The sequence below is a fragment of the Epinephelus fuscoguttatus genome, linkage group LG9 (assembly GCF_011397635.1).
Source record: "Epinephelus fuscoguttatus linkage group LG9, E.fuscoguttatus.final_Chr_v1".
Classification (NCBI taxonomy): domain Eukaryota; kingdom Metazoa; phylum Chordata; class Actinopteri; order Perciformes; family Serranidae; genus Epinephelus; species Epinephelus fuscoguttatus.
The window spans coordinates 13,449,456-13,469,606 of NC_064760.1; the positions used below are offsets into that span (position 1 = coordinate 13,449,456).

A 20,151-nucleotide genomic window follows, 5' to 3' on the forward strand; every position below is an offset into this window, starting at 1 on the left:
GCTCAATGGCCGTCTCTTTATGTCCACAGAATTTTCACATTGGCTTTTGAATGTAAATCTTTCTTTGGGCTGATTGCTTCTCATCAGTGTACCTACATGTATTAGATGATGGTCTCAAGAGTTAGAACAGACCTAGAGTTGTCTTGCTTTGGTCTGAATCAGGGACTAATTTTGTTACAAAGCTGCATAATTGCCTAGAGTTGGACCAGATCAAATGTCTTGCGTGAGAAAGCTGCTCTTGATTGGTCAGAATTTCCATGTGGGAAAAATCCAGGAAGTAAACAAAATGCTGAAGAAGAGTACACTTGCAAGATAAATGTGACACTTTCTAATGTCACAATGGAGGGACAACTGCGCAGGTTGATTTTAGCGCTGCTCATCGTGGACTATATTGCTGTCATTGTTCATTTTAGTCAAACCATACAGTTTGAAAACGAGGCGCGGCTCCAACTAGAAAACAATGTTTTGATGCATTGGATGTGCTGAATGTGCATATTAAGGCAGTACAGGAGGAGGTGCACATTAATAATCCTCCAGGACTGTAACATGCTCATGTTTAACCCAAACAATGTGTCATGTGACTGCAGTTGGTTCAGATCCAGGTCGGAACACGTTCTCACCTCAAACGAACCACACCAGAGTTCGTTTGTAACTGGACTGAGACCACCTCTTCATGAAGGTCTTGGTCCGGTTGTTTTGGTGCGCACCCGATAGCGATTGCTGTGTTCGCACCTGCCCAAACAAACCACTCTTAGGAGGCTAACAAACTTGAGTCCGATTGAACCGAACCAAACAGGGCAGGTGTGAAAGCACCCTAAAATACGCTTTCCTTTTTTCCCAGAAGCATGTACGAAATGAGCTGAAATTGTCAGAGCTGATTACTATGGAGGAATTAAAGTCCATTTTAAGGGATGGAGAAAATTGGACTCTTGGTCAATGTGATTGTTTATTGTTGTAATAGTCTGTAAGTAGCTATCTTGGCCAGGTCACTCTTGGAAAAGAGATTTTTTTGCTGTAACTTTTTGTATATCTGCCCAAAACAATTTGGCTTTGAAGATGTAATCTATAATATAAAGATTTGGCTGAAGACAGATGTTAAGAATATCATCTGCAGCTCAGACTTTATCCATGTATTGATTTTATATAACTATTAGCTAACCTGAGGCATGATCAGTAAGTCATATGCATTATTTCCCATTGTCTTTGCTTCACTTTTGAACACTGGTGGCAATTTCTGATGTGTAAATGTTCCAAGAAGAGCTTTAGTGTTCTCTTTCATTGGGAAACATCTTGAAAGTTGTTTTAAACATTGAGGAGTCGAGGGTGAACATCAGTAAAACTAAAAGAACTTAGTCTGTTTTATGGCCTGCAGTGCTGAGGCGAATAACTTAAGTATTCGCTCTGTTTCTCACATAGTGTTCACTGCATTATGACCACATAATGTAAGTTATATGTCTTTGTCCAGTCTTGTTTTTTGCTGTATTGTAATTTTTATGTGCGCTGCTTGAGTCATGAGGGACCTGCATGTGTTCTAATATATTTCCCCCACCCCTCCAGTGTTTTGTATATGCAGCTTTACCAGCTTGTACCAGTCTGTCAATGCAATCTGATCCCCCCGTGGATCGCTTTGATGGAATAGCTGTCTTTTCTGCATTTTTTTTCCCCTGCTCTCATTTCTGTCTCCATTTCTGTACATGAAAATCACAAAGAATCAATAGGTGTTGGGTTTCTCCAGCACATTGAGTAGGATTGCTTGTGTGTGTGTGTTTGTTTGGTTGTAATGACAGTCAACCTTGTTTTTCATTCCACTTCAGGTCGATACTACATATGAGACAGAGTGTAGTTTATGAGCGAGCTAATAGTCAGAGACAGCAGTGACCTGCTTATGAGTTAGAGATGGAAGAAGCTCAGATCAGGAGGGTGTGTGTGTGTGTGTGTGTGTGTGCATGTGTTTGTGTATCAATAAATAATGAGTTAAAACTCTATGTGATGACTTGGCAAATGCAGTGTGTTGCAGTGTTCGATGGTGTTTGAAAGTACCAGCAATGTGTGCATGATTTAGATTCAAATCAAGTACATTTTATTAATATATCTTAAAATTACAAATTTATCTTGTGTTTTACTATCGCTACATTCTGAGATCTTCAATTCAGATAAAGAAAAACTTCAGTAGAAAAGACGAATCCTCTGAAAGAGAAAAAAGGGAACAGTTTCTCATCCAAGACAATTATATATTTTCTCAATAAACAAAATACTTGGATTGTTTCAGGCAATTCCAAATGCTATTAAATTAAATTATATTACTAAAATGACACGCATAGAAGTCAATTCGAACATTACTAAACAATAAAAGTAGATGTTTTATCATGAAAAGGCACCATGTAGAGCTTGATTTTCCTGAGTTGTCCTATTTTATCCACTTAATTTAGCTTAGCAGTTGTTTTGTGAATGTACAGTGATTTATAACACCAGAGGACCAGTGATTTCCAACCTTGCTGACTTGTGTCCCCTTCAACAAAGCAATATCTACTTAGGCTTCTTCTCTTACTCATCATTATGAGTGATTTTACTTTCTCAGATTGTTCATTTGAATATTTTTCAGAAGATGAAGGGGTAAAACTATCTGGTATTTCACAGGAAAATATTATAGGAAAGTCTAGAAGGAGCCGTATGTGACAATCAGAGCTTTAATAGCAGGAAACAGTTATTTGCTTTGTAAAGATATGATGGACTAATGGCAGCCTTAGCCGAGAATGTAGTCATCTTACATCTTACTCATCTCATCTTAGTCATTTTATCTTGCAAGCCCTGTTGGCAGAAGAAAATGTTTGCAGTATAGGTTGCTGCAAACAATGAAGACATTACATTTGAAAAGTTCATATGTGTAAAAGCAACATTTCTGAAGTGACGTAATATACAAGCTGACTTTGTGATTGGGAGGTGGAGGGAATGGTAGATGGCTTACCACCAAGGCAAGAAGCCTAATAAAGTCTATCCTAAACCTAAGCCACCTAGTTGCAGACCACTGTTCAAGACCAATAACACTGGTTGTTTTTGGTCAACCCTTTTTGGTATTTCAACCAGTGTTTGTGGCCCCAAACCCGGATGTTTTATACTAACACATTGTGGTGTTTCCCTGTGGGGTTTTAGCCACCGAAACCCAGTGTTTTTCAGTGACCGGTTTTGTGCCAAGAAACATGGGCATTCTGTGCCAAACACGATCTTTTCTAAACCATAACCAAGTGATTTTTGTGGCCAAAACTGATCATACATTAATCACAGGGCAGATGAGAAACAGAAAGTTGTGATGATTAAAATAAAGTGCAAATGTAACATCCTTTATTTGCAGAATCGTACAGTATGAATAATTTTCCTGGTGATTAGGTTGTTGTGGTAGATGTCCGACTGCGTGTGCATGTCAGCATGTGAGTCCTTGTGTGTGTATCCCACTGCCTGGCTAATTGCCACTGCACTCATATGGTGGTTTCGGCCAATAATGCTGCCCTGACCTGCAACATATAACAGGGAAGTGTAGCGTCCACCCTCTGGTTCCCCCCAAGGTTAACACCATTAGCTCTCACAGCATGGTTGTCATTGTTAGCACTGTTTGTGTTGTTCTCACTACAAGCTGCTACCCAGCTCCGTGTTAAGACCTGTGTGCAGACAGCCTGACTCACTCTGAATCATAGATAGCCTCTAAATGTCACAAACAGCTCTTTTAAAAACATGTAGCAGAGTGTGTTTTTGAATGTCTGTTCCTCTATTAGCCACCCTGAGACCCCTCAGAATTCATTTTGTGACCCTTCTGGGGGAACCACCGGCACAGACAAAGGTTCTTGTAAACTGAGTTATTCAAGTACAACTCTAAAGCAAAAATCGCCAAACTTGAAGATTGGGGAGGTCAGGAAAAAGGTGACAAGGACTTGAACCTGCGTTTTGGATGCAGTTTAATTTAACTTGCGTCAGAGTTTAAACTGCCAGACCAAAAAGTGGCACCGGGATCCTATTTTTCTAACAATCTGTTTTTCTCTTCTCTCCCCCTTCTTCCTCTCTCTATGTCTCCGTCCAGCACCCTCAACAACAACAACATCACCCTCATCCCCTTGTCCAGCTTCAACCACATGCCTAAGCTGCGGACGCTGTGAGTATACCAAACAATCACACACATGCACGCACACACATACACACAGAAAACTACTAACATTTACAACAGATGCTCACACAAACACACACGCACAAAGGCACTCTGTGGTTTCACGTTAACAAATACACACTTGCACAAAGTTGTATTAGTGCCCATTTTCATGCAGACTGAGTAAGTACAGACACTCGCTGCACACACACATCACTTATGTTCACGTCCATACACACACACGCCACAAACACACATACACACAGCATGGCAGCAGAGTCTGTGTGTGATCATCTAATCATGCCGTAATAAGAGACCAACTCTTCTATTGTTTCATGACTGTGAATAATCATGTGGCCATTACACACACACACACACATACGGACACACAGAGATGGATACAGTGACAACTACCACACACACACACACACACACACACACACACACACACACACACACACACACACACACTTGAGTAATGCCAACCTCATTAATACCACAAGAAAGGCTTGTTCAGGCGCTATAGTTCTATCTGCTTTGATTCATTAGGAGAAACCTCCTACACTGATGTTACTGATGTGAACGCAGACACTAAGACACATACACACACACACACAGACACGATCCATCCAACGTAGACCCAGACGAAATCGTCTTTCTGATTGAGTGGAAGAGGAGCTTTGATTTGTGTCTTTCCTCCTGTATTTAGTTGTGTGAAGGAAATCTTTCAGTTGCCAAGGAGATGGCACGACGTCTCAAGGGAGACTACCCATAATCCCGTGGGACCGTCTGAGAGACAGACCATTGGTTGCATTCCTGCTGGCCACACTGGGGTTGAATTCTGCCAAACCAGCATGCATAGAGTGGGCTTCCCTCCCCCGAATCACCAGTTTTAAGAGGCACTTGTGTGGTCACTCGACCCCACTCAACATTCAGACATGGGGATTTCTACATACAAGCAGGATAACAATCGTAGAAGTCCATTTATCTCTTACGAGCTTTTGTACGGCAGCATCCTTCAACAGCCAATCACATGGCAGGGTTTCTGTATATGCTACATACTGCTGCAAGTGGCAGTAGGGCTCGAAATCAGCCTTTTAGAATTGGATTCAGGTGGCAGCGCGACCACACAGTCGCCAGCAGATTGAGTACAGAGTTACCAATATCCAATATCTTTTAATCGGGAGCCCTCGTCTGCCTCTGTTTTCTGTCAGAAGTGAGTGACTGCCACCTCTGATTTCCTCCTTCCTCCTTTCTCTTCTCTTCCTTGCTACATGTGGATTTCTCCCCTTTTTCCTTCTGTATTTTCACATCTTCTACACTCTTCTCTTTTCAGCCTCCACTATAACGAATTCTCTGCTTTCCCCATTTATACCTCTCCTTCTTCCCGTCACTTGTGTCATTATTTTCCCTTTTGTGTTCTCCTCCCTCCTAACATCAGCTCCTTTTGTTGCGTGTTCTTTCCCCCTTCCGAATTCTCCACCTGTCCTCTTGTGTTTCCCTTTCTCCTCCTCCTTTTCTTACCACTCTTCTCTTTGTCCTCCTCTATCCTCCTGTCCATCTCCTCCACGTCCACCGTTCACATCTCAGTCCATCATCGCCCCTTTTCCCTTCTGCCTCTCCACCTCTTCATCCTCCTCCTTTTTGCTGCCTCTTCTGTATTAAATTCTGTGTCCTTTCCTTTTTGCCTCCCTCAGATCTTGGTATTGAATTTGGTGCTTTTATAAAAAGTACTCATTCAATCAAATGTTTGGAGATGTCCCTGATTTGATTCGGGGGGAAGTTTGAGAAGTGTGAGTTTGTGTGAAACTTCTCTCTAAATAAAATGGCTTCCCTCCCCTGACACCTTAATATGTGATTTCCTCTTACTCCTGCTTTTACATGTATTCAGTTTATTCTATTCTTTTTTCTTTCTCTCTTCCTCTGTCTAGTCTTCTATCTCTTTCCTTCTCTTTCTGCTGTATCCATCTAATCTATTAGCAATAATGATATCTCCTCATGGTGTCTCTCATTGAGAAACTTGAACCAATGAAAAGATTAAAAATCCCACTGCTTCTGTGTGTGTGTGTGTGTGTGTGTGTGTGTGTGTGTGTGTGTGTGTGTGTGTGATTCACTGTACTGAAGATGTGCCCGGTAACCCTCTGGAGTAAATACTGAGAACAAACACACACAGAGACGCAGACACACATTCACTGAAACACCATGCACAATGCCCTTAGTCACCCGCAACCAATAAGCCCAACAAACGCTATCACTGACTTACAGCTACACTCAAATACAGTCCACACACACACACACACACACACACACACACACAGCACTTTCTCCATACCCCCTGCATCAACCCATTCTCCCCTGTGTTTTAATCCTACTTGTCAGTAATTAAGGCTGAGCCGGGGGTGGGCCGGGACGTGGCTATCTCCATGCGGGGGTTTGACTATAAACTGGATTTATAATGGGAGAGCGGTATTAAAACCCACTGCCCCCGCTGCTAGCATCAATGAGCCCATCTCTGTTCCATAACAGGATTTGTCCTCTGCTTTATTACAAAGGGAGGCCTGTCTTCTGAAAGGCTAGATATCCCGGCTGGCATATAATACGCTGACAAGACATTCTGCTGTTCATCCGCCCTCCTTCTCCTCATCTCCCTCCCTCTCTCTCTCTCCGTCTTTTTTAAGGTGTCAGAATCAGCCAGCGCAGCCTGTAGAGAGTTTCAGCTCAGTGAAACATCACCTGATGTGTTCTGTATTGAGTTATACCATTTAATTAATGCTACAAGTGAAATTTGAAAAGGCTATTAGTGTGAGGTTACTTGAAGTATTAATTGGCAATTGGAAATCTCATCAGCATCTGATGAGAGTCAGTGATGTCACCTGATGAGAGAATCTTCTTTACCGTTTAATTTATTCGCAGTGTCACAGTATGCAAAGAGTAGTGTAATGCATTAAAGGTCCTCATGATATGCTCATTTTCAGGTTCGTACTTGTATGTAGAACATGTTAAAATGGTTTAATGTTCAAAAAATACATACTTTTTTGTACTGTCTTCCCGAATACACCTGTATTCACCCTCTGTCTGAAATGCTCCATTTTAACACCTGTCTCTTTAATCACCCCTCCTAAAAAAACCCAGTCTGCTCTGACTGGTCAGCATTTCCGTGTCTTCTACTTCTGTGCTCACTGCATCTCTGTGCTGTTATTGCAGCCGGGGGAAGACTGTAAGAGTAGTTTCTATCTATATATAGTAAAGCTGTGACATTACAACTTCATGAAAGTCTTGAGGGCTCCTTTAAAGGCACAGATTCTGGATAACAACTGTGTGCATTACCCTGTAGATTGAGTGTTTTGATACATTCACAGTATTTATATAGCACCTATTCTGGTTTTATAGTTAAAAAAAAGACATAAAAAATTGACTTTTTACAATATGGCAACTTTAAAGTATTGGCTGAAAAATATTCTCAGTTATGCCAAGTAGTGAGTGTGAAGCACAGCCATGCAGATAGTTTTTGTCCTGGTTTTGAAATATCCATCTCTGAGGTTTGCGCCTCTACCTCAGAGGTGGATGGAATTTTGTTTTTGCCACTCACAACATTGAAAACTTACATTTAAGTTTCTAAGTAAAGTCCAAGATACAGTACTCAGGATAGTTGACAGACCTCACTGCTACTTTCTGCTGGAGAAGTAGTCCTAATGTTTGGCAAGTTATCCCCAGCAATGGAAACACTGCCTCAAGCCATAGTTCTCTACCAGAAAACAAAGGATTGCCCCCTCTGGGTTGGGAGAGATTTACTGCCTCAAGCGAAGAAGTTCAAGTAGGTAGATTGAGGGCAAAATTGAACGTGAAATAGGCAGGAAGTTCGATATAGTATCAGCAGTGATGCAGGTGTTGTGCTGTACTGTTGTGGTGAAGAGGGAGCTGAGCCAGAAGGTAAAGCTCCTGATTTACTGGTCCATCTACATTCTGACCCCCACCTATGGTCATGAGCTCTGGGTAGTGGCTAAAAGAATAAGATCGTTTCCTCTGTAGAGTGGCTGGGCTCAGCCTTAAAAATGAGGTGAGGAGCTCAGATGGGATGTAGATTGGAGTAGAGCCGCTGCTCCTTCCTGTCGAGAAGGGCTAGTTGAGGTGGTTCAAGCATCTGATCAGGATGCCTCCTAGGCATCTACTACTAGGTTTTCTGGGCAAGTCCAACTGGTAGGAGACCTGGGAACACCTTAAGATCTCCCAGGAGGACCTGGAAAATGTTACTTGAGAGAGAGATGTCTGGAATACCTTGCTCACTTGCTGCCCCCCTGACCCAGCCCTGGATAAGTATAGAACAGCAACATCGGCTCTGGAAAAAGTAGCTATTGAGTTTCACAAATGTATTGCTGCCACAACTCAAACTTCTTTCACCCCCTATTGAACTGAAGTGGAGAAGAAAACTCAGATAATGTATGGAAACATAGACATATAAAACCAAAACTAAATGCATGGCTAGATACCACCAGAAGCATTTTCAAATTTTGGTGAAATGACCCTTGAAAATATCTTCATCTGGGGTCTAGAGGCTCAGGGATCTAAAACATATCCCATGTAATCACAACTTCTCCTGTCACTCTGAGCTAGCCACTATGAAATCAAGCCACAATGACCAGAAACTATAATACTCCGAAGAAATAAAAGGACCTTTCTCATTTTGATTTTTTTTCCTCTTCTCTCTCTTCATATTAATTTTCTCTTTCTCACTTTCATTCTTTGTGTCCACTCTCCTCATCTCTGAATCTTTCCTTTCCTCTTTTCAGTCTCTTTTCCCACCTTTGTCTGTCTGTCTCTTTGTCTGTTCCTCTGTCTCTGTTTCTCTCTGTCGTCCTGAATAGATTGTGATTTAGCCGTATGTGTCCTCCCTCTAAAGGGAGTCATATTGTCATAGACCTTGGGGAAATGAGAGTTGAGGATATTACTCTTTGTGTTTGTGTGAGTGCCTATTTGTGTGTGTGTGTGTGTGTGTGTGTGTGTGTGTGTGTGTGTGTGTGTGTGTTTCACCTAAGCAATAGCCTCATGATCTTGGCCAAGAATGTAAGCTGTGTGAAAAATAGAACCTCTTTGAATGCCGACTCAAATACATTTGCTCTTACTGAGTTGATGGGCTCAGTTTGACTTCACCCTTGCCTCTGGAAAGTGAACAATTCAGAGACGATAATCAAGAATTTATTGTGTTCTTTGTGTGTTTCTTTTTTTTGGAAGGATGAAGGTCTAATTTTGAACTGATAACAGTGTTTAATTAAACACAATTTCCTTAAAGTGACAACTTTCTTTCTTCATCTTTCTCAGGCGTCTGCACTCAAACAACCTCCACTGTGACTGCCACCTGTCCTGGCTCTCTGATTGGCTCAGAGCCAGGCGGGGGTTGGCTCCCTTCACCCAGTGCATGGCCCCCGCCCACATGAGGGGCCTGAATGTCCCAGATGTGCAGAAGAAGGATTTTGTCTGCAATGGTGAGCCGGCATCAACACACATACACGATGTTCAATCAAAATATCTAAAAGCATAACTGAAGGACACACAGAGGTAGTTTTCTTCTGCTTATTGTGGCATGCACTGTGGTGATTATCACAGAAAGTGATGATGTAACTCTTTCTTAAGTCAAGGTGGGGAAAAAAAGACATGCTTTTAGTTTCACCCACCACTTCTTTTAAATTGGTTCTGGGACAAAACCCATGAAAGTATTTTCAGAGAAAAGTCGCCAGGTTTTCGCTCCATTGCCAACCCATTCTTATTCTCAGCTTGTAATATACAGCTCCCCTGGTGCCTGATACTAATGCACAACGCACCCTTTATCGTCTTTCTTAGACACACAGCTGTGTCCTGGGTGAAACATGTTGTAACATGCGGTTAACATGAAACGGTCGCAGTTAAGAAACAAAACTGCTCTGTAAGGTTAAGAAAAAAAGAGCATGGTTTGAGATAAAATGAGAATGTCTGTAACGTGACATCATGTAAATATATAAGATGACAAAGGTAAGTGACATACTCATGTAACTTCAGTAATGTTTCATTTAAGTAAGTCAATGCTGACTTTTAGTTTCATACGGGACACAAACAGCGGCCAACTGGGTGAAAGTCCTGTGTGTGTATGACCCATCCATTTACCTCAGCCTCTCGCCTACGCAGACTTTCTGGCTCTTAATACTACATCAGTTGCTAGTTAACTTATGAAAATTCAGTAAACTTTCTATGGTTGCCATTGCATAGGTTAGACGCAACACTAAACAGCTGTCTCTGAGCTGTTCTCCAGTCAGTCATCTGCCCAGTTAACATGAGCTAACACAGTAGCAGTGGCTAACATCATATGCCAAGCCATTTAACAGTCCCAACAAACTAAAAGCCAACACCAAAACGGCTCGACCCATTGAGCCCATTCTTGTGAGACCCTTATTTAATCGTTAGGTAACATTAGCCGTGTGATGCTAATGGTTAGCCTGGTAAAATTGTTTGTGCGGGAGCTGCCGCAGCAGTAGCCTCAGAAGTTTAATAAGGCGCTTAGCAAAGCAATACATTGCAGCTCTACAGTCAAATAAGATATTACCCACATTATACAGATAAAAAAAAGTCATGTTCACATGTAGAGGGTTCGGCAGCGAATACTTAATAGGCCAGTGATTCCCAACTGGTGGGTCATGGTCCAGAACTGTGTCGAGGGTCAATTCTGAATGGACTGCACGCGAACATGTCAAGTTTGTTTAAAAAAAAAAAAAACAAAAACAAAAAAAAAACACTCTTTATTTTGAAGTACAGTGAAATACAGTGCAGTTTCCTGCTGTAGGTTGAGTGACAAATGGACAGCTTCTTGACAGAGATGACAAACTAGCTTGATGACATGGCTAAATGCAAGTATGATTCTGAATATATTAAACTGTGTGGACCTTGAACTACTGCATAAAGAGAAATCTGGACCCCAGGGCTGGACTATAGGGAACCATGGTTATAGGCTTAACAAATACTGATGTCCAAGTCGGGTACTCAAATACTCATGCTCATCCCTAGTTTACATTGGAGTTAGTTGAAAGCCCGCTGCATCTCATAAAGACACTAAAGGGTGCCTTGTGTGTCAGCATCAGACGCCAAGGAGCGTGACAAAGTGTCGGCATTTGTCGATATGGGATATAGACCAAGCTGCCATTGCAGCTACATCAAATTGACACATGAACTATAATACTCTAAGAGTGAAATTGAGCCTCTAAAGTAATGTTGGCCCTCAGTATGTCATATAAAGATGACACACTGAGTGGATTCAAGTGGAAGTTCTCGATTGAATTCAGTGCCGTTGACAGTTGAGACTCTTTGACACAGAGGTCGACAATACAGACAATGTAATAAACATAAAGGCTATTATTACAGGCGGCGTTGTTATCATGCACAGACAGCTCGGCATTGAGTTTATAGCACTGAAAGAATTACACCATGTAGAGTGCATAATCAGCTAAAAGGCCAGTATAAGAGCAGTAGTGTTATCAGCTGCTGATAGTATAGGCACTGTTTATAGGCCTCTGATTCAGCTCTCTGTTCTAATAGACTGTCAGGCTGGGCTGTCTTTATTAGCCTTTAGCCTCATCTTCTCTGCCTTACATGCTCCAAGCCAGACCTCCTCTTTCTGTTCTTTTCTCCATTCTCATGCTGTACTATAGGTGGTAATAACAGACTTATCTTTTCCTATTTTTTCACTCTTTCTTTACTTTTTTACCTCCTTTTAATTTCATGCTCCCGTCTCTCTCTTCACCATGTGCCTACCCCCTCTACCCTCCTGCTCATATCCAGCAATATTTCTGTTTACATATTGTGGTCAGATACTATTTACTATTGGCATTCAGTCGATATTGCAATTTGTTCCCGTTTCATACTAAAAAATGTCATGCTTCCCCCAAAGTATTTTATTCCTGGCAGGATGCAAATGCTTCTAAAACAACACAAAGACCATCATTGGACACAAAACCCTCCCTTGTAGCTGGCACGAATCACACTGAGAGGATACAATATACAAAAACATCATAAAGAATTAAAGATAAAACAGAAGCTAAAATTTGATTGCAGAATTTACAGTAGTAATCGTGAAGTAAATGTAGCTGCAGGCACAGAGGAATCTCCTCTTCTCCTCCTCATGTTTGGCAGAAGACCAACGAAAGCAGTCTCATATTCAAACAAATTACAGCCAATCTCTGCTTGATGTTTACATCTGTATATTGCTGTCTCCAGGTCCAGCACAGACAGAGTCGAGGACTTGTGTTCCTCAGGTAGCCATTTGTCCGCCCAGCTGCAGCTGTAACAACAACATCGTGGACTGTCGTCGTAAAGGCCTCACTGAAATACCAGCGAACCTCCCTGAGGGCATCGTGGAGATGTAAGACTGCTTTATTTTACTTAAATGTGACGTGTGGTATCGACTGACTTGTTCAAACAAAACACATTTTCACAGCATTTATGTTGTCTTTAAATGTCTGTATTTCTTTATATTCCTACAGTATTTTTACACTTGTAGTTTTGCACACAATGTCAGTATTTGTATCATGTGTTTGCCTACTTAAAACTGCACACTGTCCACAAACGTTTGATGGATCCATGTTCAAATTCTCTGCCATGTACATGATTTGCTTTTGCGCAACAGAATCATGCTGTGATTTGCTTTTTCTCCTTCTCTGCATTAATTGAACGCATATTTTACTGTTATATGATTATTGTGTGTGTATAATAGTAGAGATGTGAATTAAGTTGACTGAGAGAAACACTTTAAATAGGGATGCACCGAAATGAAAATTTGTGGCCGAAGCCGAAGCCGAAGCCGAATATTATTAAACGTTTGGCCGAGTACCGAATACTGAATATCATTGTTTAGTTTTTCATTAGTTTTTGCAGATGAACCCCCTCCAGATTAGTGTTGTCACGGTACCAAAATTGGGACCCACTGTGCGATACCAATGAAAATATCATGGTTCTGAGTAGTATCATGATACCACAGCAAAAATAAGGCAGATGTGCCTTTTGCCATTTATAAAAAGATAAATCACTTTTCTATAATACATCAATGATATTTCAGTGGAATAAATTACTTATTGACGTATTCATACTTCAAAAACAGCATCAATGAGTGATGAACATGGGGGGGATCAAAATAAAATAAATAAATGAGATAAGAATCAACCAGCCACCCTCCTCCCCTGACAGTCCCTTCATAAGTAACGAACAGTCCCTAAAGTGCGGTGAGGTTTGTGGGCCGTTACTGCCACTGAAAGACTAAAAGAGAGAAATGTGAAAGGCTCGTTTCTCCTCTGACACATCACATACCTGTGTTCGGCTGGCTCGGCTGTTCAGGTACTTCTGGGCAGTCATGACGCCAAGAAGAGGATATTATTGGAGCCGACTTCTCCGTCGCCCGGTAAGCCGATGGCCGCCGTATTTGACAGGAATACATTAACGTTACTGTCTGTGTCTGTGACCCCTGTTCAACCCACAATCAGTGGGATTCGCCTTTCGTTTCTGCTGCTGGTTGAAATCTATAGGCTGCTCGCACAGTGTGCTGAATGATTTAAGCCTATTTTGCTCACTCTAAACTATTTTTAGTCGCAAATGCGAGTGCGGTGACGGACGGATCGCCACACTGCCGACATTTTAATCTGCCCGTCATGGCACGCTGTTTGATTGCATTATCAAAACACGCCGCTATTATTCGGCCTTGCTTTTAACTTATTCCACCGAATACCGAATGTGTGTTTTTTTGCAATATTCGGACGAATATATTCGGTTACCGAATATTCGGTGCATCCCTAACTTTAAAATATTTATAAGATTAAAAATAGCAAAAGCCACATAAAAACAGCCAGTTTATGAATTAAAACTTACAATACTGAATCCAAACAGAGAAACATTTTTGCTCACAGACACACATGCCTCACATGCAGCCAATAACCTGACACATACATGATTTAGAACAACAAAAATGTTAAAACATTCGTGAAACAGGTATTTGGAGAAATGAATTGGTGCAAGCCTCATATCCTGAATCATCACCATAGGGGGAGGTCTGATGACATAATTTTAAGCATATTAATTGGCCACGTGCTTCTGTTTGGGAGAGTGTATTTAACATATCAACATAATGTATTAACATATTTTCAGTGGAATGGCCCTTCCAAGGAATAAGATTGTTTTTGTGATGGCGGGCTGTCGGACAAAAAGGCTTTCAGTCCAGTAGCTCTGTTAGCAGCTATGGTGGTTAATTGTGTGGAGAGAGTGGTGTGGGTGCAGCTGGAGTGGTGTGGTCGTGATATAGAGGGTTTCACAGAGGAACAGTTCTTCCAAAACCTAAAGCTGTCCAGGGTGCAATATCTCTGTTGGCGCCTCACAACGCTGTCATAGTATGTAGACAAGCTGTCCCCGTCAGAAAGCCTCTGACAGTCGGACTCTATTGGCTGGTGAATAGGGCAACCTACCGCAGCAGCGGTGTGGCTAAGCAGCCTTCTGTGGTTTCAGCAGACTGCTCAGACACTAAATGAGTGATCTGCACCTGCACAGTGAAGTTTGACTTGGAAATAACATGGATGTATGGACAACATACAAATGACCATTTTTACAGCAGTCACATGGCCAGTGATCAGATATGTACCAGCTTTAAGACCAAATACGAAAGTGGCTCAAATCTGATTGGAAAATTTGGATTTATGTGTCCAAACTACTCTAGAAATCAGATCTGTGTCACATAGAAAGCAAAAACAAAAATCAGATTTGTGCCACATTTTCTTAAAATGTGAACATAGACTCAATTTCACTGTGATCTTGAGACATCTTTATTCACCATGATCTAGAACTCAACATCTAACCTGATCTGTGGCACACTGTGAGTTTTGCAGTGCCGTCTTGTTTTAGATTACAGCAAAACTCTTTCTTTTACACACTCATACACTTGGCCTCCTCTTCTCTCTCCCTGCTCCTTTCTGTCTCTTACACACATATTTAAACACACTCACACACCCCACAGTGGGACGTGTTTGATATCCGTATTGATCGTTGTACCCTGTTTGTTTGTACAGAGGACAGCTGGTTGATTGCTCTCTGAGTAAGGGAGCAATTCTCCCCCGCAACGCTACGCCAATACCTCCCCAGCATAAGTAATAGATTCGCACTCACATACACACCGATGCACACGCATATATGCAGACACACCAGTTCTGTATGCGCAAACAGAGTACGTACTTGGGCACATATTGCATGCACACACACACTTTCTGAGAGGGTCAAACACACATGCATGCATTGTGATTGAGCCGCCAAACATATCTGATTAAATCTCTTGGTCACACACACACACAGAATTAGCATTTGATCCATTTTAATAAATGTTGTTGCTGCAGCCAGGAACAATAGAGTTTAATAGGATGATGTATTGTCAGTCCTCCAATTGGGACAAAGTCATCTTTCTGCATGCTGGTGGCAAGGATCGCTGCCAAATGTGTGTGCGCGTGTGTATATACAGCATGCAACTATGCACTTTCAGGTGTGTGTGTTTATCTCTCTCTCCCAGTCAAATACATTCATAATGCAATTTAATAAAGCAGGTTTGTCTCAAGGCATTTAACGTCATTAGAACATCAACAGTGTGTGTGTGTGCACTCCCATTGTGAACATGCTCACCTGCCAAACCCATCTCCTGTTTGAGTTGCCGTTTAATCGCCGCCTCACCTTATAGATTTTTTATATTGCCTCTTAAAACATCTTCCCTTTAATGCATCCTTTGATATTGAGCCTCTAAGTGTCTTTGATTCAACCTTGTTTTAAAGCCCCCAGATATAATTTGTTACTTGTTGTGTGTGCAGATTGTCTCCGTCAATATCTCTACATCCTTGATTTATTTTGACCCCTCGGTAGAAATAAGGCGGTGTTGCTTGCCAGGGGCGTGAGGAGTGGGAATTTAGAAAGGGACATGAGCCAAGAAACAGCCACCTGTAAGGGTTGTGTAGCTTTCAAAGCCAGGACCACGTAAGCGTTTCATTTTAAAAACACAGCTACGGGGTTGTATAGTCACAAGTTGCTGCAATAAATTCAACCAAATCGCATTCAGTCCCCGCAAATGTGATCAAAACTTGGCTTTGAGTCCATGTTATAAAATATGTAGGGTGTATTAAGCTGTGAAGTGACTATCAGTGGTTAAAGACAACCAATGATACAAGGCGTAGATAGATAGATATCAAGGGAGCAGAGTGAAGAAAGGAAAGGAGAGGATGGAGAGTGGAGGTCAGGAGCAGGACAGGGTGGGGTCTGAAGAGGAGGAGGAGAGGAAGAAGAAGGGTGGATTAGTTCCCATTTATCATTCTGACAGCTGACCCTGTGGCTGGCCTTGGGACCTCACCGCATCCTCCTCTTCTTCTCTTGATTTTTCCTCCCTTCTCCCCTGTTGTCCACACGTTTCCATTCCTCCCATTTCTCCATTGTTGTCCTAATTTCCCACTTCCCTTGTCTGATTTCTTTTCTCACTTTTGTCGTCTCGTTTTCTTCCTTTAATTTTCTCAAATTTTGGGCTACAGGCCGTTTTATTCTGCTCTCTTTTATTGCTTCCTTTCCTTCCCTTTCTTTTCTTTTCTTTCCTTTCCTTTCCTCACCTGACCTGTCATGTCCCTTCCTTTCCTTTCCTTTCCTTTCCTTTCCTTTCCTTTCCTTTCCTTTCCTTTCCTTTCCTCACCTGTCATGTCCCTTCCTTTTCTTTCCTTTCTTTTCCTTTCCTTTCATTTCAATTCATTTCCTTTCCTTACTTGTACTGTCATTTTCCATCCCTTTCCCTTCCTCCTTTCTTTTCCTTTCCTTTCCTTTCCTTTCTTTTCTTTTCTTTTCTTTTCCTTCCTTTCTTTTCCTTTCCTTTCCTTTACTTTGCTGACTTGTCATGTCCCTTCCTTTTCTTTCCTTTCCTTTCCTTTCCTTTCTGTTCCTTTCCTTTCCTTACCTTTCATTTCATTTCATTTCCTTACTTGTACTGCCATTTTCCTTTCCTTTCCTTTCCTTTCCTTTCCTTTCCTTTCCTTTCTTTTCCTTTCATTTCAATTCATTTCCTGTCCTTACTTGTATTGTCATTTTCCATTCCTTTCCCTTCCTCCTTTCCTTTCCTTTCTTTTCTTTTCTTTTCTTTTCTTTTCTTTTCTTTTCTTTTCTTTTCCTTTCTTTCTTTTCCTTTCCTTTCCTTTCCTTTGCTGACTTGTCCTTTCCTTTCCTTTCCTTTCCTTTCCTTTCCTTTCCTTTCCTTTCATGTCATTTCCTTACTTGTACTGTCATTTTCCTTTCCTTTCCTTTCCTTTCCTTTCCTTTCCTTTCCCTTCCTTTTGTCTCCTTTCCTTTCCCTTCCTTTCCTACATTCTTCCCCTCTTTTAATAGCAGCAACAACATGAAGAATGCATGAGCTACATAGATGAGTGTGTTGCCTCGACCATCAGGAGAGCAGAAACTAAACTACAGTACATTTCCCCAAACGAGGGCTTTGTGTCTCGTTCTGATGACTCCCCATATGATAATAGATACAATACAGCCAGTATGGTGTAATGAGTCTGCAATCTTCCAGAGAAAGAGATGTAATAAATTCCCTTTGGCCCTTAGCCTGAAAAAGTTGAGGAATCTAATGTGTTCATAACAGTCTTACTGCATCTAAAGAAGAGAGCGTTGTGGCTTTATCAAAGGAAAATATGAAATATTCAAAGTGACTGGGAAATGAAAATTGTTACTGTACTTCTGCCAGTTACAGCAAAACCAATTGCCCCGTGTGCAAACTGTGCTCTAAAACCTGTATTTCACTGTGGCTGAGTGACAGCAAGTTTGATATAGCCAGTTAGTTGTCATTGGAAACATTTATGTACGTAGCTGCACCTCATGAACACTTTGGCCAGAGTCTAACTGAACTATTGTGTTCGGCAGTTCAGGTTTTGGTTGCTCGCTCTGATTCTCATATTGGTCCCATATAAGCTCATTACTGCTGAGCTGCAAAGTTCAACCCAACATTTTCAGGGTGACCTTAACCAGCCCCTGCTTCAAAGCAACCTGCAGAAATACTGTGTAGATGTTGATTGGAACAGCCACCTTCTGAACTATGTGTGCACTTGCGCTCGGCTCCGGTTGTAGGGTAAACAGAACTTCATGATAACCGATGATTTCTCCGTCCTTGGTGAAATCAAATATTGAAAGGAGAGAAAATTAACTTGTGGAGTTGAATCTTTGTTCAAATCTTCTCATCATATGTTTTAGGGATAATGTCCTCGTCTAATTAATTCGAAGGGATTGGAAAAGATCATCTAACTCCCTCTTTTTCTCACCCCCTCCCTTCTCTCTCTTTCTTTCAGTCGCTTGGAGCAGAATTTGATTAAAAGTGTCCCAGCAGGAGCCTTTTCTTCCTACAAGAAGCTCAAGAGGATGTAAGTCCGTCTTTATAAAACAGCATACGCACTCTCAAACACACATACACAAATGCTTCTGCGTGCACACAAGTTGGCAAGCATACAAACATATACTGATATGCACCAACAGGACTTAGCTCACACTCACTTAGCTCACCAATGCTGAGGTCAGCTACAACAATCCTGTCATCTGCAACTAAATTGGGTTTAGGTTTAATGTGCTTTCACTCATAAATCATTTGTAAATAGAAAATAAAGCAGACCCAGTATGGAACCTTGTGGCACTCCAACTACAGTAATCCTACACTGAGCCCATTGACTTTCACACATTCAGTCCAACCTGAGACAGTTTTAAAGCAACCTATTGGTTTGTCAGACATTCATATGTTAACGCAGTCTCAGTGTTAGAAAAACATGTTTTACTCTGTCAGAGGCCTCAAACAAATTAATGGATAAGGCTGCAAGGTCTGGATTCTTGTCTAAGGCTTCAGCTATGTTCACTATAGCAGTAATAATCAGGGTGTCTACAGGTCCTTAAAAAGTCTTAAAAATGTTTAAAAACCAAATGTTAGGCCTCAAAAGTCATTTGACGGAATGGAGCGTGAGATGGACCTGTGGTTTGGTTAGGTGTCTGCAGTGATGTGGGTGCTGTGCCGGTCTGTCGTGGTGAAGAGAGAGCTGAGCTTGAAGGCGAAACTTTCGATTTACTGGTCCATGTCCCAACCCTCATCTATGGTCTGTGTGTATATATATATATATATATATATATACATATACTGTATGTATATATATAAAAGTATATATGAATATTATATATGAATATATACTTGTATTTACCTTTTGGCAAATGTAGATAACGAACTCACTCCAGTAACCATATTTCGGAATTATACCTACCTCTGCTCAAAAACACATACATACTTACCTTTAAATTTACCTGCAATGTTTGAATAAGAAAATGATGATTTGAGCAAAAATAAGTCTTAAATCTGGTTAAAAATTATCTTGAAAAGGTCTTAAATTTAAGTATTTGATACCTGTAGACAGCCTAAATAATTAGATAGAAATACATCTAAGAATTGTCCAAATACATATAAGGAGTTTCGCATTTTCTTAATTTTATTTTAAATAAAGAATTTACCTCAGCAGCAGATAATGGTTTGAATCTACAACAGGCACATAATCAGTCACTGATGTCTATAACATTTGGAGACTGTGACCTATAGTCGAAAGGAAGAGTGTGTATGTCTAATCTGAAGTCCAGACCAGCATGCACGCACCCTCCCTAACAACCCACCCACCCACCCACACACACACACACACACACACACACACACACACACACACACACACACATACACACACACACACTCTCTCTCTCTCTCTCCCACGGTTCATCTCTTTTTGTCTCATTGACACACTTACACACACAGACATAAAACTCACTGGTGAAAAATGTCCTTATCATGCAAATGGCTGAAAATGCCAGACTTGCAGAGTTGTGCAAGGTTGTAAGGTTATTCACCCACCCACGCACACACACACATACACATACACACATACAGATAGAGTTTTAACCTCCACAGAAGTGTTAAATAATATATCTTACAGTGGTGG

The 20,151-nt window shown here is 41.3% G+C and overlaps 1 protein-coding gene across 1 annotated transcript in view; it reads left to right on the forward strand.

Moving 5' to 3' along the window:
• The window catches only part of slit3 (slit homolog 3 (Drosophila)), a 353,029-nt gene that overhangs the window by 237,264 nt on the left and 95,614 nt on the right, over positions 1-20,151 (forward strand). The window contains exons 6-9 of the mRNA XM_049586786.1: positions 4,070-4,141; positions 9,449-9,612; positions 12,368-12,512; positions 18,481-18,552. Coding sequence (XP_049442743.1) covers positions 4,070-4,141; positions 9,449-9,612; positions 12,368-12,512; positions 18,481-18,552 — 453 coding nt within the window. The remainder of the gene's footprint in view (positions 1-4,069; positions 4,142-9,448; positions 9,613-12,367; positions 12,513-18,480; positions 18,553-20,151) is intronic.